A 27,473-nucleotide genomic window follows, 5' to 3' on the forward strand; every position below is an offset into this window, starting at 1 on the left:
AGAGAGAGTAAGTAACAAAGAAGAGCAGATTTACGGCCCGTGACAAGCAAGTCTCGAGCCAGAATTCAAACACAGGCAAGTCAATTCCATAGCTTACGCTTTGCACCACGGGGGGAGGGGAAGTGCAGTGGAGACGGCAAAGCAGCACCCTTGGGTAGACAGATGATGCCGTTGGGAAGCCTGATGACTGTGTGTATCCTGGGAGAGCAGCCACTTGGATTTCCAGGCTCGCTCCCTGACCTGCTGCACCCTTTCTGCTCTCCATCTTTGCAAACATGAAGCAGAGGTCTCCTCTAAAGGAAGCTAATTTCTGGACTCAAAACTCTGACTTTCACTAATTTCATGATCACAGCCGGAGAAATGTGCACAAGCGAGGGTCCTCAGAGAGGCAGCTCAGAAAGGTTTGCAGGGACCCTTTAAAAAGGGTCTTGGGGCACAACCTCTGGGTGTAACATAGACGGATTAGCCTACATTTGGGGGCTTCTGGGTCACATGCACTAATGCTCTCTCTCCCTCTCTTTTTCTGTGTTCCTCCCCTTCCTGTATTTCTCTATTTGAATTTTTTCTGTTCTTTCTCTGGTCCTCTGTTGTTTCCTTCTTGTTTTCTCCCTAAATGTCAATGTCTGTTGCCATGTGGTCTTCCTTAATCTTCTCCTCTGTTTTTCTTTCTTCCCCCCACCCCCCTTTTTTTTTCTTTTTTGAGATGGAGTCTCACTCTGTCATCCAGGCTGGAGTGCAGTGGCACGATTTCGGCTCACTGCAACCTCCACCTCCCAGGTTCAAGCGATTCTCATGCCTCAGTTTTGCAGGTAGCTGAGATTACAGATGCCTGCACCTGGCTTATTTTTGTATTTTTAGTAGAGACAGGGTTTCACCATGTTGGCCAGGCTGGTCTTGAACTCCTGACCTCAAGTGTTCCCCCTGCCTCGGCCTCCCAAAGTGCTGGGATTACAGGCATGAACCACCATCCCCAGCCTTCTCTCTTCTTAATAATGGCTTTCTATGTCTTTCACTTCTCTGATACCCTCACTCTGTTTCTCCTTGACTCTCCTATTCCTGTTTTGTTATCTTTCTTTATTGCCGTTTCTTTCTGCTTTTCTGTTTATCACTCGCTGGCTACTTGCCTTTCTCTCTCTATTCTCTGTCTCTGTCCCTGTTTCTTCTGTTTCAAGTTCAATGGTTCTCTATCTCTCTGTTTCTGCCTCTCCGTCTGTCTTTTGTTTCTCTTGCATGCAGGGCCCCATACTGTGGATCATGGCAAATCTGAGCCAGCCCTCCGAATTTGTCCTCTTGGGCTTCTCCTCCTTTGGTGAGCTGCAGGCCCTTCTGTATGGCCCCTTCCTCATGCTTTATCTTCTCGCCTTCATGGGAAACACCATCATCATAGTTACGGTCATAGCTGACACCCACCTACATACACCCATGTACTTCTTCCTGGGCAATTTTTCCCTGCTGGAGATCTTGGTAACCATGACTGCAGTGCCCAGGATGCTCTCAGACCTGTTGGTCCCCCACAAAGTCATTACCTTCACTGGCTGCATGGTCCAGTTCTACTTCCACTTTTCCCTGGATTCCACCTCCTTCCTCATCCTGACAGACATGGCCCTTGATCGCTTTGTGGCCATCTGCCACCCACTGCACTATGGCACTCTGATGAGCCGGGCTATGTGTGTCCAGCTGGCTGGGGCTGCCTGGGCAGCTCCTTTCCTAGCCATGGTACCCACTGTCCTCTCCCGAGCTCATCTTGATTACTGCCATGGCGACGTCATTAACCACTTCTTCTGTGACAATGCACCTCTCCTGCAGTTGTCGTGCTCTGACACTCGCCTGTTGGAATTCTGGGACTTTCTGATGGCCTTGGCCTTTGTCCTCAGCTCCTTCCTGGTGACCCTCATCTCCTATGGCTACATAGTGACCACTGTGCTGCAGATCCCCTCTGCCAGCAGCCGCCAGAAGGCTTTCTCCACCTGCGGGTCTCACCTCACACTGGTCTTCATCGGCTACAGTAGTACCATCTTTCTGTATGTCAGGCCTGGCAAAGCTCACTCTGTGCAAGTCAGGAAGGTCGTGGCCTTGGTGACTTCAGTTCTCACCCCCTTTCTCAATCCCTTTATCCTTACCTTCCACAATCAGACAGTTAAAACAGTGCTACAGGGGCAGATGCAGAGGCTGAAAGGCCTTTGCAAGGCACAATGATGAGCCCAGGGCCCAGGGGGACCTGGCCTGCATCCATTGAGCAGTTCTGTGGGGAGGGAGACCTCCAGCAAGTGGGAAGAACACTGCTGAGTTTCTTTAGATTTTTCCCTCTGAGCAATAACTACAGTGAGCCCTCAGTGCTACACTGTCTGGCCCAAAGCTCTTATGGAGCACCATGGAAGTGTTCCCTACATCCCCTGGCAGCCGTAAGAACTCTGAGAGTAGCCCAGAGCTTTCAGTAAAGGGAAGTGCATGTGCTTTGCATTTAGGGAAGAGCAGCCAAGAAGTGCTCTATGATCAAGAGGTAGTATCCAATCCCAGTATGTGTGCATGGGTGTGTATGTGTGTACATATGTGTGTATGCGTGTGCATGTTCAGGGTGTGCTTCTCTATCACAGTATGCACTGCTGCTGAGTGTATGCACCATAAGTGCTTGGGCTACATGGGATCAAGGGAAGAAGCAAAACTTACCAAAAACAAACTGATTGTTTTTCAATGTGTGTGTGAGTGTTGGGAGGAGGACTGGGTCCTTGTATAATTATTCATCCATTTATTCATTCATTTCTTCAATATTGAGTAGGCTATGTGTGTCAGGCACTGTAACAGGTAGAGGGTAGAAAGGTAAAAAAAGGCATAAAGGGTTCTTAACCTGACAAAGCTCTTGGCCTAAGGAAGGAAAGAGTGATAAATAGCTGTTTCCAGCACAGTGGGGAACGTGCAACAGTGGATTCACAGACGGTATTATGAGCACACAGGAGAGCAACACTGAGACCAGGAGGAGGCTCAGCGACGGCTTCCTGACAAGATGACACCTGAGTAGCACATTGACTATAAGGTGGACACTGTGAGAGTGCAATTCATCAGGTACCTTTGCATCAGAGAAAGACGAAACAGAGAGAAATTAAAACAAGATAAATCTCCGCTAGTGAGGAATTATGTGGTTTCCAGAGAGGAAATATTCAGAGTTTTAGAAAGATAAAATAAACTTTGCTCCTGTATGATTAGAAACATTCATTTGCCTAAAGGCAAGGGATTGTAATAAACCTAATAAACCTAGTAAGTTCACTTATTCAGTCATTATATATCCTATTTTACACACATACATATTATATTGTACATTACATAAAATATGAACATTATATTACATTCACATACATGTGGGTATAAAATTCTTGAAAGTCTATTATGTCCCGTGCTGTCTTTGGAGTTAAACATCAGCTCCACTGTCCTCCCTCCTTCAACTATAGCCTGAAATTTTTAAAATCTTCCAGTTACTTTGACCTCAGGATCATGGTGTTCCCTTAGCTTTTGCCCATGCAGAATTTTCTAAAGTAGCCCCAATTTAAGTTGTTTTGACACACTGTTTCTGTAAGTACACTTTAATTTACCAAACTCCGTATCCCAATTTGTGATATATAAACTACAACCAGGAGTTTATTCGTAGCTACACTTACTTGAAAACAATAAAACTACTAATTTATCACAAATGTCGAGCATTTAAAAAATCCACTATGTGGAAATGAATGAGGTAAGCTCATTTGGAGCTTGAGAGATGCAGCTTGCTTACCAACCCATTGGTTCTCCTTGTGACGTCCTCTTACCCCAAGTTAACTCCTTCCTAAACGAGGCACCCCTTTCTCTGGCTTTCTGAAAGTGTCTTTCTTTCTTGCTGAGATACCCCTCAGCCAAGTCGGAGGGTCTTTTCACGTTCCTAGTTTCAGTTTCTGGACCAAAATTTTGCTTGTTCTTTAATTACATAACAGAGCAATGATTCTGTTGTTTGCAGTTGCTATTGAATGAATTGATGTTTTTTTCCTCTGTTTATTCTCTGCTTGCTACCTAGAAAAGTATTTGTAGAGTAAATGAAAGAAGGATGAGTAAATTAAGAATAATTCTACTAACAATATCTTACTTTTGTATACTTTTCATACTTTACGAACCACTTTTACATATATTTTCCATTTGGTTTTACCCTCATAGTAATTCAATTAAATAAATATTCACTGATCACCCATCATGAGCAAAACACTCCACTCAGCAGTGGCTGTTAAAGATGAAAGAAACGTGGAGTCTGACCTCAAGGGGTTCCATGTACTGAGAGAAATTTAAAAGTGTGGTTAATTTTAATAAGGTGTTTTCCTATAGAGTATGAGAGCTCGGAAGGAAAATTTCTGATTCTGAAACTGCAGCAAGCGGTGTTCCCGACCTGCTTTAGCGGGTAAGGGAAACATGGCTGAGAGGAAGAATGAGTTGGTCAAAGAAATTGCAGAACCGACAGCAGGATCTGGTTCTTCAAACCTTTTTTTCCATCTCCCCATCTTTGGAATTTTCTTCTTCCATCTGAATTAAAAGTTGGGTTAATTCAAAGTTGGAACCTCCAGGATCTGAAGCTGCTCAGTTTTGCCTCCTCTAGACCCTTACTGAGCACATATCTATCAAGATTCTACAAGTTTGTAGACTTGTAATGACAACAATTCTAGTAACCCCTTCCTCACAGTAATTGCACATTTAGTATCCATCACTTGAAAGAAACACATATTGGCAGAAAGCAAGTATAGATTCAATGTTACTTTTAAAGATTTGTGTTTCAATATCAAAGGCATAGAAGCAACCTAGATGCCCATCAATGGTGGACTGGATAAAGAAAATCTGGTACATATACATTATGGAATACTATGCAGCCATAAAAAAGAGTGAGGGCATGTCCTTTGCAGCAACTCAGATGGAGCTGGAAGCCATTTTCCTAAGCAAATTAAGACAGAAACAAAAAACCAAATACCACATCTTCTCTTATAAATGGGAGCTAAACATTGAGTATACATGGACACAAAGAAGGGTATAATAGACACTGGAACCTACTTGAGGATGGAGGGAGGGAGGAGGGTGAGGATTGAAAAACTATCAGGTATTATGCTGATTACTTGGGTGACAAAGCTATCTGTACACCAAACCTCAGCAACATGCAATTTACCCAGGTAACAAACTTGCACATGTACCCCTTGAACCCAGAATAAAAGTTGGAAAGAAGGAAAAAAAGATTTGTATTTTATTTATCACCACTGTTTCCACAAACATTTGAAATAGAGCAAATAATACCTACACATGTAAGATATTTTTATTTTGAATAAATATTTTGATTCTGTTCATATACAATGTTAATTATACAGTGGATTCACAGTCCCTTTGCTATGACATCATTTTCCCTGGGAGGTGAGAACAGTTGATGTGGTTGTTTGTCTATGTAAGGTTGTTGGATGTAGATGCACAGATGGCAACAGCCTTTCCACTTCATAGAAGTGGCTTACACTGGAACCTAATTTCAGGGTGGTAGGAGGGCAAGGTTGCTTTCAATACCCAGAACTAATTTAAGTGTGGGCGAAATCATGACAGGATTTCTTGAAACTAAAATGTTTTCTCTGGCCTCAAATATCTTCCCACACACCCTTCATTTGTCTGGCATCCTAGTTCTAAATGGCTAACCCAAGAATCCATTCTCACACACGTATATCCCAGTGGGAAGCCAAAAAAATGGATTTATTTTTTCCAGTTGGGAGGATTAGAAAGCAAGAAATTGAGGGTATGAAAGTTTTTGAAGAAGGAAGACAAAGGCATATAATCACTTTTCAAAGGAAAGTCAGGCCTGGGTCTTGCGGTGGTTGGTAGCAACATCAAGACCCTGCACAGATGGGATTTTAGGAGTGGTGAGGTGAAAAACCCTCTGGGTCAAACTAAGAAAATGTCAGTGTTGCCTATAGTGGACTAGATTCATATCAATCTAATTCACTAATTCTTTCAGCACTAGGTTTTCTGATGTACATATGTTTTTTCAACAACGCCTGACGGGTACTGAGGAATGGTGGTCGTGGCTCAGTGGTCTGATAGTAAATGTTTAGCCACCTCTCTCCATTTGCTGACTTCTAGCATTTGCCAACTTCCTAGTGTCAATATTTTCACCATGTCCAGTTTTAAGCTACCGAGATGACATCTGAAGTTGGAGTTAGGGAAAGATGCCCCACCATGCAGCCCCATATAGTATTTCCACCACACTGAGACAGGTGGCCTAAATAACCTCAATCTCATGGACAAAATTACAATATAGCAAAGTAATTAGAAGTTTTGAATATGAATCACCTTTGTTTTTAGCATAACTTATTTGATTTTGAGTTTCTGCTATCTAATTTTTTTATCATGCCTGTGTTTAATTCCTGCCAATTTAACGGTCGATTTCCAGGCATTTCCATACATCCTCTGAAATCTAGGCAGAGGTTCCCAAAGCTCAACTCTTGTCTTCTGCCACATCATGTGGAAGCTGCCAATGCTTGGGGTTTGCACCCTCTGAAGCAATGAACTGAGCTGTACCTTCTTTCCTTTTAGCCATGACTGGAGCTGGAGTGGCTGGGATGCAGGGCACCAAGTCCTGATGCTGTGCAGAGCAGCAGGGCCCTGGGCCTGGCCCATTAACTATTTTTCCCTCCTAGGCCTCTGGGCTGTGATGAAAGAGGCTGCTGTGAAGGTCTCTGACATGTCCTGTAAACATTTTCCCCATTGCCTTGGCTACTAACATTTGGGTCCTCATCTCCATCTGAGACCACCTCAGCCTGGACTTCATTGTCCATATCACTATCAGCATTTTGGTCAAAATCATTCAACAAGTCTCTAGGAACTTCCAAACTTTCCCATACCTTCCTGTCTTCTTCTGAGCCCTCCAAACTGTTCCAGCCTCTGCCAGTTAGCCAGTTCCAAAGTCCCTTCCACATTCTCAGGAGTCTTGTAGCAATGCCCCAGTATGGGTTCTCCAGGAGGCTCCAGAACATCACTAGCATCCTACCTCTGGGTTTCCCTTAGATCCTGCTCCCCAGTCAATGCTGCATTGCTGTCATTCTCCTTCCCTTGAGTTAGACACCTGCCAAGTCCTATGGAGGTAAAGCTCATGGAATTGCCCTTATAAGGGAACTTATGAATTATTTTATCTGATAGACACAGGATCCTCCATATATGAGGGGACTTGGCTTCTTCACTAGCAGCTGGGCAGCTCACCACTCACACTTGTGTTCCTGCCACTTCCCTCACTCAGTGGACAATTCACCCAGAAGTTCTTGGGTTACCCAGCCCTGGGGGTGAGTCCAAAGGACTGTATATGAGGCCCTTGTCCTTGTCATGGAGGAAGTTGGCTGTGATCTAAGGAGAGGGGACATCACAGATTTCCTTCCCTCTCCTCCACAGACACAGAAGGCAGATCCCCCATTCTCTGCCTCATCCCCATGCCTCCCTTTTGTTGGAGGACCCGACCAAACCAGCCTTAAAGGGGTATAACATGTGACTAATTCAGCTGCTGGCAGAGAGGGAAATCAAGCATTTCAGAAAAGCTAAGCTCTCTGAACTTACTTAGGTTTTTGCAGAATTAAAGGCAATACAGTTTCAGTGCTGAAGATAAATAGCACCTTTGGTGACTACAATATGATTGCCCTAGGCAAGCAGAGATTTCTACACTGATGTACACACTGAAGTTTGTTGTTATCAAATATGCCCTGTTATTTCAGTGAGTACAGCATCTTGCAGAGGACACTTACGGGTCCCCTGGGGGGCTTGGGTCTGATTAGTGATGATACCCATGGCCAGTCTCCAGAAATCCACTCATTAATCTCGTCTCTTTAGGCTTTGGTTGTCTACACAATATACCATTTTATGCCTATGTTATTTTACACACTCAGTTGCCTCTCTCAGGAATTCACTTTTCCTCTTCTCAGCCTATAAAACTGTTCTTTGGACCTCAAAAAGTCATTTCAGCTTAACTTTCAACTTAATCAAAAGAAATGGGGCATTCCCCAAGAGCTTTGCTTCAGGAACTCAGAGGAAGTCACACTGAGGTTTGATATAAGGATTTCTTCTTAAGATTTGCACCATGCAGTGAAGAAAGGGGCTTCCTCCCACAGCTGGGAATGGTCCATCTCTGGACTTGGTTCAATGTAGTTTTGTCTATGTGTGAGTTCTGAGCCCCTTATGTTAGGTGTCGTGCCTTATAGATCTTTGTTTTTCCTGTACCTAGAATATAGTAGGTGTTCAATAAATGCTAGCTGTCATTAATCATGAGGTTTATATGAATTTGGAACATGAGTTAGCACGATAACTTAAACATGGAATGCCATCTTAGTTGATGGTAAGAAATGCAGTCAACAGAGCAAGAGGAAAGGTTTCCCACTGCACTACATCTCAGTTAGTTGTCCACACTAGTACGTCAGTCAGTTCCAAGATGCACCTAACAGGAACCAAACAAAGCAATGCAGAAGGCAAGAGTTCTAGAAACGGTTTGATGCAACCTCCTATTTGTAAACCTGAATATTTTGGAGGGGAATGCATAGATATCTTTGCTTACCTGCTAGTCTGCCTGCATAACTGAAAAAGGCAGAACTGGGACAATGGGTGAAGGTTAGAGGATGTCACATTGAGGTTTGACATAAGGATTTCTTCTTAAAATTTAGAACCATGCAGTGAAGAAAGGGGCTGCCTCCCACCGCTGGGCATGCTCCATCCCTGGACTTGGTTCAAGCAGAGTCCCTAAGCCAGTCTGATCAGTGTGTTGCAGTGGGGATGCCTGCACTGAGACAGAGGGAGGCAGGCCTGCATGACCTACAAACTCCCTTGCAGTTCCATGAAGCTGTGGTTTACTTACATCATGTCTTAAACCTGAGGAGCCTTTTATAACAGCTACTTTGATTTGGAACTGGAATCCCAAGATTCCTCCCAGCAAAAGTTGCAAGATTTTTAAAAAATTATTTTTTCATTTCTATCTATCCAGGAGTCTCATTTGCCATTGTGCACATTGACATCCCTGCCACATTAAGACAAATGTCTGGAACCAATATATCTAGACATCTCTAGGTGACGTCCACATAGAATTCTAACAGTGAGTCAGAGGCTGGGCCATTGATTGAAGTCACTCAAGAAGCTTAAAGTCAGACTAGGATGAGAGTCTTCAGGGTCTTTATCCTGGTTACTACTGTCTCCGGAAATGGGACCTGGGATAAAGGTCACTAAGGAATGATGGATCCAACAATAGCAAATGTGTCCCCAAATTCCCTCTTCCAATGCCCTTCACTTTGTTGAGATTGGAACAAGGCCTTTCTTATACAATTTATTGTTTGAAAACTCTACCAGCAAATTGTCTAGCTCAGCGTTACTCAGATATTAATGTGCATAGGAATCACCCGGGGATCTGCAAAAATGCAGATTCTGATTTAGGAGGTCTCAGGTGGGGCCTGAGATTCTGCATCTCCTATAAGCTCCCAGGAGATGCCAGTGCTGTTTCAAGCATCACACTTTGAAGAGCAAAGAACCACAGGCAAGGCTGTGGGGGCAGGTCAGGCTGCATGATGCTGGATTCCATGGGGTGATTGCTATGAAGGCCCAAAGCTAGTCAGACCCTCCCCAAAACTGACCAGAGACCCCACTTCCAAGGAAATCCTATGAAAAACAGGAGATAGCCCGCTATACGCTATTGATTATTTTTAGTTTTTTAAGAGGGGGAATGTGTAGAGAAGAGCGAGTAGCAGGAAGGAGTCCCTGGGGAGGACACTGAGTGACTCCTGTGCTGATTATTTTAGGAGGAGAAGCTGAGGAAAAGTATCTGCATCTCAGAAGGAGATAATTACTTTCCACTTAGCTCTTCAGTTTTTCAGGAAGTTTGCAAGGAGGGCAAGTAATTAGTCTCTTGGGAGGTGAAAGAGACAAGTTCTCAGGATGAAAAACTTTTCCCTGCTGGTCTTTACAGCAGAATCAGAAGTATCTGCCCACTTTTGGCAAGGCCCACAAATGCAAAAATGTACTGTGGGGGTTGAAAAAGAAAAAGAGCTATGTTAGAGATCAAGCTAAATGGCAGAGACAGTAAGACAGTGGTGCCTCCAAGCTCTGTGTCCTGGAAGGCTTCCCCTGCAACCATTCTTCATAGTCTTGGCCCTGTGGGGTGGCTCCCACACTGTGACACCACACTGCAAGTTATGAGCAGGGCCTCTCCTCTAGGGATCCTGTGGACAGAACCAGCTTCAGAAATGAGAGGAAGTTTGCATCTACTCTTTGCCCCGCTTTGCTAATCCTAGCCCAGCCCAGCTGAGACTCAGTCTAGTAAAAGAAACCAGACCTGGATCTCTTCCTGCCCCTACCATCTTCCCATGACTTCTCACGCCATCCAGATTTCCGAGGAATGCCTCTCTTATCAGCCCTCCCACCACGTTACCTACAACACCAGTCCCACTCCGTTTACTCCTTCTCATCTGATTTCTACCACCTTTGCTTCTACCATCCAGGAGCCCTGGTAATCTGGCCAGGCTGCTCTCAGGAAACCCAACCTCAGAAGGCCTGGGCAACTGGTCCTTCTTCTGGAACTTGGATCTAAGATTCTGCAGTAGAAGGGAAGTAGTGGCCCCACGGGAAGGGGAAGGCAACAAGTCTGAGAGTGCAGACGCAGCTCAGCTTTCCCCCACTCTCAAGTGCATGAAAAAGGTAAGGTCTTCATGACTTTCTATAAGAGGGTTGGAGGAGGGGCTCCCAGAGAGCCATTTCTGTGGAAAGGCAAGAGGCTTTGGGGCCAGATGGAAGAAGTGGGCAGCCTGGGTGTGAGGGGTGCTTCCATCCAGGAGCGGTCAGGCCGAGAGAGGGGAGCCAACAGAGGCACATGGCTCCTCCTGTGTTGGGGTGCCAGGCCTCTCTGCTCTTCTTAGAGCACCTCCCATTTTCAGAACTCTATCATAGACCTTGAAGCCAGGTCCTGAAAAGGAAACACATCCAAAATAAAGGAAACTTAAAAGAACGCAAGCAAAACCACAGAGCTAAGAAAGAAAGGTTTTAATAGGACATTTTAATAATAGCTACATTTACAGAGCTCTTACTTAATGTGCCAGACCCTGCACTAAGAGCCTTATTTGTTTGGATTATCTCTTTTAATTAAGACCGTCCCATTGTACTCACTCTGCATTCCCTATCCATTCCTTAACTATCCCAGGTGCACAGAAACTTGCCTTTGAGACATTCTAACAATGTGTGTCCATTAGTTCTCTGCAGTGCAGGAGAAGAAACTTGCATGAAGATGAGGGACCAGGAGAAAATGAGAAAAAAGAGAGTGAGGAGCTCCAGCTTAGGCATGTGGGTGCCCACCTGCAGCAAGTCTACTCCTCGTGACTTGTCAGGTGCTCTCTAGCCCTGTCAAGGGCTCACCCTCTCACCTACAGGCTGCTGGGTCTCCAAGGAAGATCCTTTTAGTCACATCCTCAATGACCTCCTTGACCTTATCATTCCAGAAGGTGAAGATGAAGGGGTTGAGGAAAGGGGTTACCATTGCAGTCACCAGGGCCAGCACCTTGTTGAGGTATGTGGAGTGGCCCTTGCCTGGCCTCACATAGATGAAGATGGCACTGACATAGCCCAGAACCACCAATGTGAGGTGAGAGGCACAGGTGGAGAAGGCCTTCTGGCATCCAGAGGAGGAAGGGATGTGCAGCACTGCAGCCACAATGAGGATGTAGGAGAGGATGATAAGCAGCATGGTGGTCAGCACAAAGAGCAGGGACAGGAAGAGGTCCACGCGCTCAATGTGGCGGGTGTCAGAGCAGGCAAGCTTGAGCAGCGGGGCAGAGTCACAGAAGTAGTGGCTGATGATGTTAGGGCCACAGAACCAGAGTCGTGTTTTCTGCAGTGTGGGAGAGACAATGGAGAGGAAACCAACCACCCAACAGGCCACCACCAGCTTCACACACGCTGGACCATTAGTGATGGTTGGGTAGCGCAGGGGGTGGCAGATGGCCATGTAGCAATCAAAGGCCATGACCATGAGTATCAGGAAGTTGGCAGAGCCCAGGGAGAAGTAAAAGAAAGACTGGGTTAGGCATTTGGCCAGGGACATGGTCTTGTGAGTGGATAGCAGGTCTGCCAGCATCCTATGTACCACAGTGGAGGTGACCACCATCTCCATGAGGGAGAAGTTGCAGAGGAAGAAGTACATGGGTGAGTGAAGGCGGGAATCAAGGCAAATGAAGCTGATGATGGCCAGGTTGCCCAGCAGCGTCAGCACATATATCAACAGGATCAGAGCAAACAGCAGAACCTGGAATTCATGGAGATAAGAAAATCCAAGGAGCTCCTCTGCCTAGGAAAACCAGAGACCTTTGTTCACTTGTTTATCTGCTGACCTTCCCTCCACTATTGTCCTATGACCCTGCCAAATCCCCCTCTGCGAGAAACACCCAAGAATGATCAATAAAAAAAAAAAAAGAAAAGAAAAGAAAATCCCAGGAGCACAAACTCCCTGACAATGCTGTAGTTACCCATTGCACTTGATGCCCATTCTATGTGACACCTGTGAGAGGTTGAGAAATGTTAGCAGGAGATTGCCATCAACCTCTCTCTCAATCAGGTCCCCATAGTGCTGGCCTGGCTCCCCATGCACACTAGCCTGTGTGCACAGTTGACCCCAGGAGACACATTCCCAAAAGGCAGGAGTTTCCCTGGGGCGAGGAATGGATTACTGGCTGGGATGAGCAGATTTATGACTTGGTCACCTCTACATTATCACCATTCTTAAGCTCTTCCTCTTCTGTCTTCTACTCATTGATTATATTGTACAACACACTTAATAAGCTCCAACTCTGTGCAAGACATTTGGCTGGGTCTGAGGATGAAGGGGTAAACACTTCCTAACTGCCAAATTTAATGGTCTGTTGTTCAAATAATAGCTGATATTTACTGTTCTTTCCCTGTGCCAGAAGATGCGCTAGATACCTTACACATTATTTCCTTCCATCTTTTTTGCTGAATCCTCATCCTCTTTTTCTTCTCTATAACATTTCAGGCTACAAATAACCTGTTTTTGAAGTCACTTCCACCCTTGACTGCAAGGACCCTGCACTCTTGAATTTCTCCTACCATCCTGGGTTCCCTCGTCTGTCTCCTTCTCTAGCTCCCTGTCTTTCTGCCATTTTCTAAACATGGATGACCCCACATTTCTTTTCTTATCTTTGTTTTAAAAAATTCTCTATTTTCTCCTTCAGAAATCTCACCTTCTTTAACCAAAGCAATCTTTAAAATGTAAATGAATTTCAAATCTGGATTTTGTCCTCCTCTGAGTCCCGGCCCACATCTCTAACCATCAGATTGACCACCACCACACATTCAACACATCTAAAGATACACACCTAGTCCTCCCCTCCCGCAAAGGCCATGTTTATGGCTCCCAATTCCCCAGTCATCTGGGCTGGAAACTGGAAGCATCTAGCCCTCCTTTGTTTATCCATAGCCACCACCCTAGTTCCAGGATCTGTTTCCTCTTAACCATTGCAACAACACTCTTAATTTTTTTTTTTTATTGGTAGATTGCTCAATCACCAACCTATCCAGGCACCATGCTGCTATTATATTTTATTTTCTTAAGTTATTGTGTCAATCAACTGTTTTTAATAATCTGTAACAAGGCCGGGCATGGTGGCTCATGCCTGTAATTCCAGCACTTTGGGAGGCTGAGGGCGGGTGGATCATCTGAGGTCGGGAGTTCGAGACCATCGTGGCCAACATGGAGAAACCCCATCTCTACTAAAAATACAAAATTAGCCGAGTGTGGTGGTGTGTGCCTGTAATCCCAGCTACCCAGGAGGCTGAGGCAGAAGAATCGCTTGAATCTAGGAGGTGGAGGTTGCAGTGAGCTGAGATCATGCCATTGCACTCCAGCCTGGGCAACAAGAGCAACACTCTATCTCAAAAATAAATAAATAAATAAAAATAACCTGTAACAATGAGATTTCATTTATAATTACTTTCAAAATCAATCAAACTAGCTAGCCATCTATCTTCATCCAGAAAAAGAGTAAAAGGATGCATTTTAAAATATTAACAATGGCTATATCTGGGTGTGGGTTATAGGAGTTTACTTTTAAAAATCTTGTATTGAAATTATACATATTTAAACTGTTGTATTAGTCTGTTCTCACGCTGCTATAAGGACACACCCAAGACTGGGTAATTTATAAAGAAAAGAGGTTTAATTGACTGACAGTTTGGCATGGCTGGGGAGGCTTCAGGAAACCTATGATCATGGCCGAAGGGGGAGCAAACACGTCCTTCTTCACATGGCAGCAGCAAGGAGAAGTGCAGAGCACAGGAGTGAAAAAGCCCCTTACAAAACTATCAGATCTCATGAGAACTCACTCTCTATCACGAGAACAGCATGGAGGTAACCACCCCCATGAGTCAATTACCTCCCACTGGGTCCCTCCCACAACATGTGGGGATTATGGTAACTACAATTCAAGATGAGATTTGCGTGGGGACACAGCCAAACCATATGAAATGTATATCATGAGGTTTGGATAGAAATATACATAGTAAACTTATTACGACAGTCAAGCTAATTAATATATCCATCTCTTCATATAGTTACCATTTTTCACGTGTAGTGAGATGACCTAAGATCTACCCTCTTAGCAAATGTCAAGTATACAATACAGTATCATTACCTGTAATCCCCATGCTGAACATTAGTTCGCTAGAACTTATTCTTCCTGCCCAACTGAAACCTTGTACCCTCTGTTCTTCTATATGTCCACATTCATTTCCAAATTCTCTTCATTTAAATTTGAATTCTCTTCATATATTATTTTAGTGATCAAAAAAAATTAACAACAATAATCTCTTCCTTTTTCAGTCAAATCAAGCACAGATTCTCCCTGGCAACTCCTGCCCTACGTGACTCTCCCCATTCACCACCCCCCATAGCTTCACCCCCACCTCCTTGTCACACACTTTGTGATACCACCGAACTGAACCCTTGCTATTCTCCATAAGTTAATTCCACTTTGCCTTCACACACTTCCCTTTTTATTCCTGTGCTTAGAATACTTTGTTCTGCCATCTTTGCCTGGCAAATTCTTAATCACCCACCAGGGACTATCTCAAATGTCCCCTCCTTTATGAAGCTTCATCCTCATCCAGATGTGAAGTCATCCTGCCTGGAGTTCCCAATCAGGAAAGTTAACAAGATCTGCCTTGCATTATAATTGTGTACAGTCAGATTCCAAATCCCGGATTCCTAGTTTCTCAGTGTCAGGGCTCTTTTTTCATCTTTGTAACCTTCAGAATACCAAGCAACATGTCTTACACGGTGTAACTACTCATTACATTTTGGTTAAACAGGCCAGGTGCAATGTCTCACACCTGTAATCCCAGCACTTTGGGAGGCAGATGTGGGAGGACTGCCTGAGGCCAGGAGTTCGAGACCCAGACTGGGCAACATAGAGAGACCCTATCACTACAAAAAATAAAAAAGTTAGCCTGGTGTGGTGCCGAATGCCTGTAGTCTGAGCTACTTGGGAGGCTGAAGTGGGAGGATCACTTGGGCCCAGGAGGTGGAGGCTGCAGTAAACTGTGATTACAACACTGCACTACAGCCTGGGCCACAGAGGAAGATGCTCTCTCAAAATAATAACAATTTTGGTTAAACCAATGAGCACACATGTTGGGTTTTCATTTCTAGTCCTGAGAAGGAAAGTTTTGCCAAATGGAAACTCACATTTTCTTCAATGATGATGTGTATGTGTAATGTGGACTTTAACAAAATGTAATGGGGCAATCACGACCCCACAATTTCTTATCAGAAAGCTAAAATGAGACCAATACCAGCAAGGCAGCATCCTGGAATCAAGCACACTATTATTTCTGTAGCAAAGTACACAAATATTCACACTCAATGAAATAAAGGCAGAAATGGCCTCATGTTTAGTTCAGAACAAGTTAAGCCATCTAAGTGCTTTGACTCAACATTTAAGAAAGAACTTTCAGCATTCAAAGCATTTTGATTACAGAATTGTGGATAAAGGGTTGGGAATGGGGAGACCCCATCCACTGAGGGCCCACCATGCACTGGCTCCCGTGCCACAATGATGCTGTGAAATCGTTACCAATTTCATATCATAGATGATAAAAACTGAGGCTTGGAACGTTTAAGGATCTTAATCCTTATGGTCAATAAATGTTGAGTTAGGATTTGAATCTAGAGTTTTGTAACTCCAATATCTATTTGTTTGTAGTAATCAAAACTTCAAGTATGTGAAATCTGCAGTGTTGAATCAAGCACAGTGCCATATCAATCTCTGAACACAGGACTCAAAGCTTATTGCTCATATCTATGAGTAAAAATGCTTATATCTACAAAAAAACTATTTAATGCATGGCAAATGAATGAATGTATTAAAGTCCCACTATCAGCTATGGACTATCAGTGATAGGTAGGAGATGGGGAGGGTATCCCTTTCCCAGCAGAAAGATCTAACTTGAGTCTCAAATGCTATTGCAAGACTGGTTAGCAGTGCTCCAAACAGGGTCAGTCCTCAGCCCTCCATCTCTTATTGGGAATCCATGACAATCCAGAAATCCAGGAAGCTGCTGTTCCTCCAATTACCACTTCCCAGACTGTGACCTCACCCTTTTCAGCCCCCATATTGATGTCCTTCATATTCTTCAGGTGTCATAAATTCCTAAGCCAGAATGAGAAATTCAACCCATGGGCCTATTTTGTGTTTCATTTGCCACCTGCCACTCAGAAAGCAACATCTTTCTACCAGGTTTCAGAGACATCACGTTTTGAGGCTCTCCAATCTAAAACATCTCAAGTCTTGGAATCAGAGGTCAAATGGGGATTCTAAGATAAACTTTGAGTCAGGAGTACCCCAGTTCATGTGGCAGGCTTAGCTTCATACCACGTCGCTGGCATCCTTTTCAAACTGGCCTCCACCACAGCCCCCATTTTTGTGCCCTTGCCCTTCACCCCTCATCCCAAACCCTCTTGCATTTATCTTCCCAACCTCTGTCCAGCCACTTAAGCTTTTAACACTTAGTTTGTTTTTTCCCTGTTCAAGATCTCACCTCTCCTCTCAGGTTTGATGACTGATGCTCCTTTCTTCATACAAAATTCATACCAGTCACTTCTTCATGAGGCTTCAAGACTCTGAGTCACAATATGCCCCCTGACCCCTTCCAATTCAGCAAGCCTGCAACTCAGGACAAGTCCCTGGAGTATGTCTTAGGACTTTTCGTGCTTGTTCAATAATTTTACATTCCAAGTTTTTATTTTAGAAAACGGATTGTTAGTTACAAGTGAAGTTAACATAAGCAAAGTGTAACTTGAATGTCGAATAGACTTTTTTCTGCATCAGAGTCTTTGATAGAATATGTTTCCCTCAGTGCAGCCTCTCCTTGCTATAGAACAGATCTCCCTCAGGCCCAGGAGTCCTGCATTCCTGAGATTCAGGCAAACTCAACCTGTCCAACCAGTAGACCATCCAGTGCTCAATCAAAACAGGCCAAGCACAGCCTGTTGACAGTGGCCTAGTCAAGGCTGTGTTTAGCTATTTAGCATATGCTTTGGACAGCATCCCACATTAACTGTCCTTGCAGCCTGGACTCCCCAGAGTGCCCTCAGCTCCCCTCACTCATTCCTGCTAAGGATCCTTGCTGAGAAGAGATCCTGTTTATCTTTCTAAGTCCTTCATGCTGCAGGTTTTGCAGTTCACAGCTCTGTTAAAATGCCAACTAGCGGAGAGCTTCCACATCCCCATATAATATAATAATCCTCCAGAGACTTGGAGGATTTGAATGTTCTCTCCTGATGGTGTATCTTTCTCCCTCTCCATATTAACTCTCTCAATCCTCCTAACTGAATTATCCTTGTGCATTTTGACTCTTGAAACAATGTTTCTGCTCCAGAAAAATGACTGTTTTTCACCCACCGGGAATGCAGAGGGGGTAGCGTACTGTCACCCTGGTTCTTTGTGGCAGTAATTTCCATCATCAGTGTCCTGGGGGCATGCTGAGCTCTTTACTGAGGGAAAGAGCAGGGTGAGGAATGAGAAAGAGGAGAGAGCAAGGAAAGTACCTGAACACCCCTCACTTTTGGCAGGTCTTTGCAAGGGGCAGGTGGCCAGGGGAGGACATAGAGGTGAACAGCACCCTGGGGCTAGCAGGCCAGCTAACAGCAAGAATTAAAAGCAATGAATGATGCAAAAGCACCATGCACTAAGCAGAGAAAGGTCTAGGGAGGCTCAAATAGAAAAGGAGACACCGCAGGACTAGACCTAGGCTGAGCTTTCCCAGCCCCAGCCTCAGGAAGGGACAAAAGAAGTGGGTGGGACAGAGATCCTTGGCTTCCCCAGGGGGAGGACACAATGGGACCAATGCAGAGGATGCAGCCCTGTCATGATGAAATGTAATGCTGCACCTGATGTCAGCAGTAGCACAGTGAACAGGAGGAAATAGGCAACTGAATCATTCGTTCACTTACTCACTCATTCATTCAGAAAGTCATGGACAATACCAAATACTGCTGGTGTTCTAGGAATCCAGTGCTAAAAACAGTCCTGGGTTTTGCCATCCAATTGCAAAAAAAGACAGCAAGTAAGTTTAACACAACAAACTGTGATAGGTGCAATGAAAGGGGCATGACAGAAAGGGAAGGAAGGGGAGGGGGACTCACCAGTGCCAGGTCACATCCTGCCACCCAGGTCCAAATGCAGGACCTGGAGCTCAGACCCTGTGGACAACAGGGCCAGTGCAACGGGTTGAATGGGGCAAAGAGGTTCCTCTCAGACTCCCTGCAGGCACAGTCCCAAATCTGGGTCCTCTGGGGCAGCCCACAGGAAAGAGCAACAACGCGACCCCAGAATGGAGATGCTCCACTCTGCCTGGTGTGCTCTCTTTACCTCTTTCCTCCCGCTATTCAGGAACTCCCAGTGGGAGACCTGGAACTGAAAGGGATTCAGAAAGATCGAAGTTTCCCACCCTCTTCAGTGCTGACAGTGTGCCCCAGCAGGGTCTGGAATAGGAGCATGATGGTTGTTCCCAGTGAGCAGTTGCCTCTTCCAGGAACTTGGCCACATCCCAGGACCATCCTCAGTTTGGGGAATGTGAGCTCCTGGGAGCAGGCAGCAACTGTGAGTCCACAGGGGCCTCCTAGGAACTGTGACTGCTCTCTCTCACACTCTCCTGTCTCCTGTGGGCACAAAGCTCAGTGCAGCCCTGGCAGCCCTGGGATTTGCAAGCTGGAGTGAGGAGAAGAGGGAGAAGAAGCAGGGAGTTGGGCACCGACTGTTTTAGACACAGGCAATTCAGGAACAAAGAAAATGAGCAAAGAATTGTTACCTCTGGCCACCCAGGAGGGAAAAAAAAATAGGTCCACTGTCTTGTTGTTTTCTCATAAATGAAAAATAAGAGGAATACCAAAGTAGAAAAACACATCTATTTTTAGAAAAACGAAATGGCCGGGGCCTCAGCATTAAGATACTGGGTGAACCAAAACGAGAAATCAGGGATCTGTTTACAATTATAAAATGGAAAATATACATATATATATATATACACACACACACACACACATATGTATATATATGCACATACATAAAGGGAATATGTGTGTGTATAAATGACAAAAATATTTGTTGTCAATTTGTAATTCTGTATATCAGCTATGAAAAATTTTAAATATGACATTGGGACACTTCAATAAACATAGAATTTTGTATCTCTCTCTCTCTCTCTTTTTTTTTTTTTTTGAGACGGAGTCTCGCTCTGTCGCCCAGGCTGGAGCGCAGTGGTGCGATCTCGGCTCACTGCAAGCTCTGCCTCCCGGGTTCATGCCATTCTCTTGCCTCAGCCTCCCGAGTAGCTGGGACTATAGGCGCCCACCACCACGCCTGGCTAATTTTTTGTATTTTTTAGTAGAGACGGGGTTTCACCATGTTGGCCAGGATGGTCTCCATCTCCTGAACTCGTGATCTGCCCACCTCAGCCTCCCAAAGTGCTGGGATTACAGGCGTGAGCCACCGTGCCCGGCCCGGAATCTTGTATCTCTTTGTCACCAAGACCAGCTTCCCTGACTTCTCCACCCACCCAAGGATGTGCATCACCTCTAGTGCCAAGGACTCAAGAAATGACATAGTCCTTTTCCTTTGTCCCTTGCTGTACTTCATGGCAATAACAGTTATATCACGTGTTCCTGCAGACATTGTCTCATTTGATCCTCTCAACAACCCTGTGAAGCAGCCGTTATGGGTGTCTTCATTCCACCACTGACGGTACAAAGGAAGCCTTGCTCCAGGGCATGCACCTAGTAAGTGGTGTTGGGGTTTGAACTCCAAGGAGCAGAGTACAGGTGATCTTCAGCTTGGGCACTTTAGACTTTTACACATGACCTTGCATACCCCCTACACTGACATTTTCTCATTCACCTTTCACATTTTCATATATTTGCTGATCAAGGAGCATTTCAAATATCACATATAGCATCTCCTGCCCTAATGGTTCAAGTTTGTCTGTTCAATTGTCTAACAATTTTAACTGAAAACACTAACAAATGAAAATGAAAACTTGTCTTGTTGAACTTCTATTTGCATAATGCGTTTTCATGGTGATGTTGTCAAAACAATAACAAACAAACAAGCAAACAAACACAGTACATCTGTCTCAAAGATTGAGCCCAGGCTAGAGTTTCATGATCGTGCACCTAAGCTTCAGAAGAAGGGGTCTGAGGCAGAATTGAAAGGAAATACGACAGTCGTGCTTCTGTGAGATATGTCTTTTTTTCTAGACTTCTCATCCTTTCCCCAAATATATGGGAAACATGTTTGCCCCGCTGGAGCTTCAAATCTCTGCTCGGGTTCACATTAAATTTGGTGGTGGGCACAACCATCACCACCTTAATGTTTAAATGGCCAAATATAGCAACAATGGAGAGGGGCTTTGAACCCCCAAATCATTTTAAGTAGTTTTGTAACATATTTTATATGTATCTAGAAGCTGTGAGTGACCCATCTGAGACAAAAAAAAAAAAAGTGGAGATAGAGACTGAGGTAAGATGGAGGAAGCAGGGTCGTGGGGATTGTTTAAAGAAAGTGAGTTTAGGCAGGGCACACTGGCTCACGCCTGTAATCCCAACACTTAGGGAGGCCAAGGTGGGTGGATCACAAGGTCAGGAGTTCGAGACCAGTCTGGCCAATATGATGAAACCCTGTCTGTACTAAAAATACCAAAAAAAAAAAAAAAAAAAATTAGCCCATTGTGGTGGCGGGAACCTGTAGTTCCAGCTACTCAGGAGGCTGAGGCAGGAGAATTGCTTGAACTTGGGGGGTGGAGTTGCAGTGAACTGAGATCATGCCACTGCACTCCAGCCTGGGCAACAGAGTGAGACTCCGTCTTAAAAAGAAAAAAAAAGAAAGTGGGTTTAGAAAGCAATCCAAAAGAACACCAAATGAGCTGAATGGAATAAAAGTGCTGTGATAATCAATCCGAAAGAAAGACACCAAAGACAGAAGAGAAGAAGAAATGGAGAAAAACCGCAAGAGAGATTCTGGTATGTGCTGCCTAAGGCAGGGCCCTCAGCAAAAATAACCTAAGTAACTGTTTTGAGTGCCCAGAATCTGAAAAGAGGCTGCTCAGAAGCGGGCAGAGCTCGTGAATGGATCTGTGGCTCTGGCAGGAAAAACATATTTTTACTGTAGATTTAGGGGACAAAAAGGCTAGGAAAAGAGAGTGATGGCAATAGGGAGAGTAATAACTCAAGCAAGTAAATGAGCTCTTCCTGGGTGTGATGGTGAGAGATGTCCTAACTGGAGAAAGCAATGACCTCACACCATGTTAAATGGTAGATGAAACCAAGGAGTCTGACAATGACTGCCTACCTTTTCAAGCATGTATTTAGCAAAAGTGAGGCTCCTGGAATTTATTTCAACTGTACAGAGAATCTGCCCATATTTCCTTATGCCATTCTACCTGTGGAATGATTCTGAGCTTATTGTATGTCCTGGAGGTTGGTAGAGAAATGCAGGAAGGTGAGAATTGGAGGACATTGTTATAGGATAAGAAAATCCTCTTTACTCACAGAAAATCCCCTTTGCTCGCATCTTCCCCCTTTCTAATGTATACGCAATAAAAGGTATCCCAAAGTCAACAGGGTGAAAATTCGACTGGAAGAAGATCCTGGATTGGGGTCTGCTTGAGAATGGTTTTGTCAATCACTGGCTTGCTTCGAGGAGAAAACTTGGTAGGTAGATGAATGTCATCATGAAGGGTTATCTCAGGGATTTTGGACAGTTGGGGAACTGTGGTGATGGGCCCATGAATAGGTACAATTTCTCTGCTCTGGCCTTCATAAAGCTAATTATTCTCCCTCCTTATGGATTTGGAGCCTAAACAAATAAGTGGAAAGCAATGCTCTCCTCTGCTCAAATAATTGAGCAGTATATTTTTGCATATTCCCTCCTACTGAAATAATAATTCTCTCTCAATGACCATCCCTCCATCTGTACATGTGCATGGACACACACACACACACACACACACACACATTGATTCCATCTTCTCCCTAGAGACCTGGATCTTTTCCCCACAATGGCTGGTTTGGCCCCAAGGCTGAGACATCAGGTGCTGTTACTCCACAGTCCTCTAGGTAACCTCAAGAATATTACATTATCAATAGCTCAGAACTGATTTGTGTTCCCTATTAACCCTGAAATCAAATACAAACTTCACTGTGGCAGAATCCCTCTTATAACTGCCTCTTTAGCTTATGCTGCCCCAATAACATGCCTCATGCACAATCCCATTTCATATTACCAACAGAATATCTGTTCCTATCAAGTAAATGAGCTTACCCTCTTCATCATGACCAGTTCTTTCCACTTGGAACTGCCACTTACTCTTCCAGGAACATGTATCACAACATCCTCCCCCAGCCCACATTCTACCACACATAAAAAAAACTGTGCCAGTCCTTTCCAATATCATAAAAACCCTAACTGCTAATGTCATTTTATTTTGATCTTCTCTTTAGCACTTAGGGACTTAGATTACACAAGAGCTAAACCCATGTTAACATCTTGTAGAGGGTGAGAGAAAAGAAGAAGTGCAATAAGCAGGGAATTAGAAATTAATGAGAATTCATGAGAATTAATACAGGAGCTAGTATACTGTTTTTCTTAGGTATCCAGAAAATTAAATTACATATAATAAGAACAAACTGCTCATTAAGGATTTTCCTCATCTCAAACAATTCACAGCATCTGTTGAAGAGGCAGGCCTTTGCAGGTCCCTACTCAGCTCTCAGCTATCTACCCAAGGTACTGTTTATAAAGGAGGGAAGCATCATTATTGCCATGCATCATGCATTCTGACAGTGAAATTGCAGTGGAGGAGCTATGCTTTCCCAAAAGGATGCCAAACACTTATTACAGCAAGATTATGTATCTCTGGCGATAGCCTCCTAGCAAATAATTGAGCAATACTTAGGAAATACATTTAGAAATAAATAGAAAATTTAAGACTTTAAGGCAATAGCAGTGTTGGTTCAGGAAATTTGGGTTCAGACACTAAAAGTACAAGTTATAGGATAAGAAAACTGAGATTATGACTCAAATTTACAAATGTCTTATGAACATAAAGAGCCCGTTGATCTCTACCCCTCCTTAACACATTCACCTCTCTTCATCTAGGAGCTAGAGGCAGGAGTTATCCAACCAGACTCTGTCCAGCCACCTACTTTCTTGCTCTGCAGAGGAGCTACACACTAAACATTGTTCTCATCCCTGCGTTTCTTTCCACCACTTACGGCTGTTAGCCGTTCTTTCTTATGCTCACATCTGGGTCTTCTTTTACCACAAACTTCTGAGCTCAGATAGCACTCCTTCTCTCTACATTCTGTCTGTTAGTCTAAAATGTTACAAGCCAAGACCAAGACATAAAAGGGTTGTGATAGCACCACCTTTTCCTTTCTAATAAGGAAAAAGGCCAGGCGCAGTGGCTCATGCATGTAATCCCAGCATTTTGGGAGGCTGAGGTGGGTGCATCACCTGAGGTCAGGAGTTTGAGACCAGCCTGGCCAATACGGTGAAACCCCATCTCTACTAAAAATACAAAAATTAGCCAGGCGTGGTGTTGGGTGCCTGTAGTCCTAGTTACTCAGGAGGCTGAGGCAGAAGAATTGCTTGAACCCAAGAGGCAAAGGTTGCAGTGAGCCAAGATCATGCCACTGCACTCCAGCCTGGGTGACAGAGCAAGACTCTGTCTCCAAACAACAACAACAACAACAACAACAACAACAAAACTGAATCTGTAAGTTGAACATGATCATTTCTGAGTACTTAACAACATTCAAGGAGGCAAATCACTGGAGTGGAGCTTAGGTAAACATCAATGGAGTTGAGAAAATCAAGAGAAGCCAAAGTATTGGTTGGGTTATCCACACAGACATAGAAGTTACCTAGGATGATGGCAGAATTGGGGGTGAAAAAGATAGTTCTCAGCAAGATGCCTAAGCTTCAGTGAGTAAGGGGTACTGACCAATAGGTTTCAGGGAGGCAGAGAAGAGGATATAATCAATGAATGAGTACCAAAGTGGCAGAGATTTTTACATCAAGATCTAAAAGAATCAATTCAGATGTCATATTTTCTAAGAAGTCTGCCCTGACTCTGCCTTCACCAATTGTATTAATACTAAGTAAATTATCGAAAGTTTTCACAGTGCTCTGCAAGTTTCTGCTGTATTACAAACCAAGTGGAGTCTATTAGTTCACATTGCTTTCCCATTCCCTGTTCTACCATTCTCTATTGCCCCCATCCAGTGTAGTTTATTTTGATGATTTTTCTCATCACTTTAGCATATCCCAGATGTTCAAACAAATAACAGTTATTTAAAGTATTTTAGGCTGCTTATCACTGTATATGTTAAAAAGAAAGCATGAATGCTGAACTTAGTATCCTTAACATCAATTTCAATATCCTGGTTGTGATGTTGCACTATATTTTATCAAGGTGGTACCACTGGCGGAAACTGGGTTAAGAGTACATAGGATCTTTATGTACTATTTCTTATAATTTCATGTGAATTTACTATTATCACAATATAAACATTTCTATAAATAAAACTCAAAACATTATTACATGTTTTTAATTTAAAAATTAAGAAAATAGACACTAAACAGATTAGAGTGACTTCATACTAGTAGAAAAGGAGAGGGGAACGGGAGTGAGGAATGAGGATAAAAGATGAATGTTATTAATAAAATAAGTTTTAAATTATAAAAAAATTATCTCAATTCAGTGAATTCACTCTTGGCTCATTACTGGCTACCTAATTAGCCAGTAATTGATTGTAGAACAGAATCCATTACTATGGAATAATACTGTCTACTGAATGCATTCAAAAGGTGGGTGCAGTGCCTCATGTCTGTAATCCCAGCTACTTGGGAAGCTGGAGGTGGGGGTGTATGCCTCCAAGGTCATAAATCAGAGGTTGTAGTTTTAAAAAAATTATCCGTATAATCTAAAGTTTATATGATGAGCCCATGGAGCTCCAGATATAGTCATAGGCATCACATTATTGATTTGGTTATGCAAAATATAGTTCCATTTCAATTCCAGGTATCATGTATTTATACATCCACTGATGCAATCTGAGTAATCGTTCACGAAAAATAACTGTGTCACCATAGTAACAGTTAAGTTTACATTTCAAAATCGTATGTTTTGGACAGTTATGCTAGGTGCTCATTTTAATTGTCTGGATAATTAACTTGTAAAGGCACATTGCCATTAAATAACAATACCGGTTCAGTTTGTTGAACTAATTATCTTACTATTTTATGTCTTTTCATTCTTCTACTAAATTTCCTATGAAAGCATTATATTTAAAAACAGAAGAGGAGCTGTTTGGTTTTTTTCTTGTAAATTTGTTGGAGTTCATTGTAGATTCTGGATATTAGCCCTTTGTCAGATGAGTAGGTTGCAAAAATTTTCTCCCATTCTGCAGGTTGCCTGTTCACTCTGATGGTAGTTTCTTTTGCTGTGCAGAAGCTCTTTAGTTTAATTAGATCCCATTTGTCAATTTTGGATTTGTTGTCATTGCTTTTGGTGTTTTAGACATGAAGTCCTTGCCCATGCCAATGTCCTGAATGGTATTGCCTAGGTTTTCTTCTAGGGTTTTTATGGTTTTAGGTCTAACATTTAAGTCTTTAATCCATCTTGAATTAATTTTTGTATAAGGTGTAAGGAAGGGATCCAGTTTCAGCTTTCTACATATGGCTAGCCAATTTTCCCAGCACCATTTATTAAATAGGGAATCGTTTCCCCATTTCCTGTTTTTGTCAGGTTTGTCAAAGATCAGATGGTTGTAGATATGCAGCATTATTTCTGAGGGCTCTGTTCTGTTTCATTGGTCTATATCTCTGTTTTGGTACCAGTACCATGCTGTTTTGGTTACTGTAGCCTTGTAGTATAGTTTGACGTCAGGTAGCGTGATGCCTCCAGCTTTGTTCTTTTGGCTTAGGATTAACTTGGCGATGCTGGCTCTTTTTTGGTTCCATATGAACTTTAAAGTAGTTTTTTCCAATGCTGTGAAGAAAGTCATTGGTAGCTGATGGGGATGGCATTGAATCTATAAATTACCTTGGGCAGTATGGCCAAGAAAAAAACAAAAAACCCCATCAAAAAATGAGTGAAGGATATGAACAGACACTTCTCAAAAGAAGACATTTATGCAGCCAAAAGACACATGAGAAAATGCTCATCATCACTGGCCATCAGAAAAATGCAAATCAAAACCACAATGAGATACCATCTCACACCAGTTAGAATGGCGATCATTAAAAAGTCAGGAAACAACAGGTGCTGGATAGGATGTGGAGAAATAGGAACACTTTTACACTGTTGGTGGAACTGTAAACTAGTTCAACCATTGTGGAAGTCATTGTGGCGATTCCTCAGGGATCTAGAACTAGAAATACCATTTGACCCAGCAATCCCATTACTGGGTATACACCCAAAGGATTATAAATCATGCTGCTCTAAAGACACATGCACACGTATGTTTATTGCAGCACTATTCACAATAGCAAAGACTTGGAACAAATCCAAATGTCCAACAATGATAGACTGGATTAAGAAAATGTGGCACATATACACCATGGAATACTATGCAGCCATAAAAAATGATGAGTTTGTGTCCTTTGTAGGGACATGGATGAAGCTGGAAACCATCATTCTCAGAAAACTATTGCAAGGACAAAAAACCAAACACTGCATGTTGTCACTCATAGGTGGGAATTGAACAATGAGAACACATGGACACAGGAAGGGGAACATCACACACCGGGGACTTGTGGGGTGGGGGGATGGGGGAGGGATAGCATTAGGAGATATACCTAATGTTAAATGACGAGTTACTGGGTGCAGCACACCAACATGGCACATGTATACATATG

The 27,473-nt window shown here is 43.4% G+C and overlaps 3 protein-coding genes across 3 annotated transcripts in view; 1 reads left to right on the forward strand and 2 right to left on the reverse strand.

Annotated features, from left to right (window-relative positions):
* Window positions 1–27,473, reverse strand: part of LOC100989368 (Kell metallo-endopeptidase (Kell blood group)) — a 388,650-nt gene that overhangs the window by 146,321 nt on the left and 214,856 nt on the right. The gene's annotated exons all lie outside the window — the stretch shown is intronic.
* LOC100986895 (olfactory receptor 6V1) lies at window positions 133–2,347 on the forward strand. The gene has a single exon (XM_003820551.5). The coding sequence runs from the start codon at window positions 1,003–1,005 to the stop codon at window positions 2,194–2,196; it is 1,194 nt and encodes a 397-aa protein (XP_003820599.3). The 5' UTR covers window positions 133–1,002; the 3' UTR covers window positions 2,197–2,347.
* LOC100987568 (olfactory receptor 6V1-like) lies at window positions 11,214–14,083 on the reverse strand. Its single transcript, XM_057302775.1, has one exon. The coding sequence runs from the start codon at window positions 12,185–12,187 to the stop codon at window positions 11,408–11,410; it is 780 nt and encodes a 259-aa protein (XP_057158758.1). The 5' UTR covers window positions 12,188–14,083; the 3' UTR covers window positions 11,214–11,407.

Source organism: Pan paniscus, chromosome 6, assembly GCF_029289425.2.
Source record: "Pan paniscus chromosome 6, NHGRI_mPanPan1-v2.0_pri, whole genome shotgun sequence".
NCBI classification, from domain to species: Eukaryota; Metazoa; Chordata; class Mammalia; order Primates; family Hominidae; genus Pan; species Pan paniscus.

What these genes read in the sequence shown, in the direction of transcription:
- LOC100987568 (XM_057302775.1), bottom strand. Translation starts at nt 12,187, where the DNA reads ATGTACTTCTTCCTCTGCAACTTCTCCCTCATGGAGATGGTGGTCACC.
- LOC100986895 (XM_003820551.5), top strand. Translation starts at nt 1,003, where the DNA reads ATGTCTTTCACTTCTCTGATACCCTCACTCTGTTTCTCCTTGACTCTC.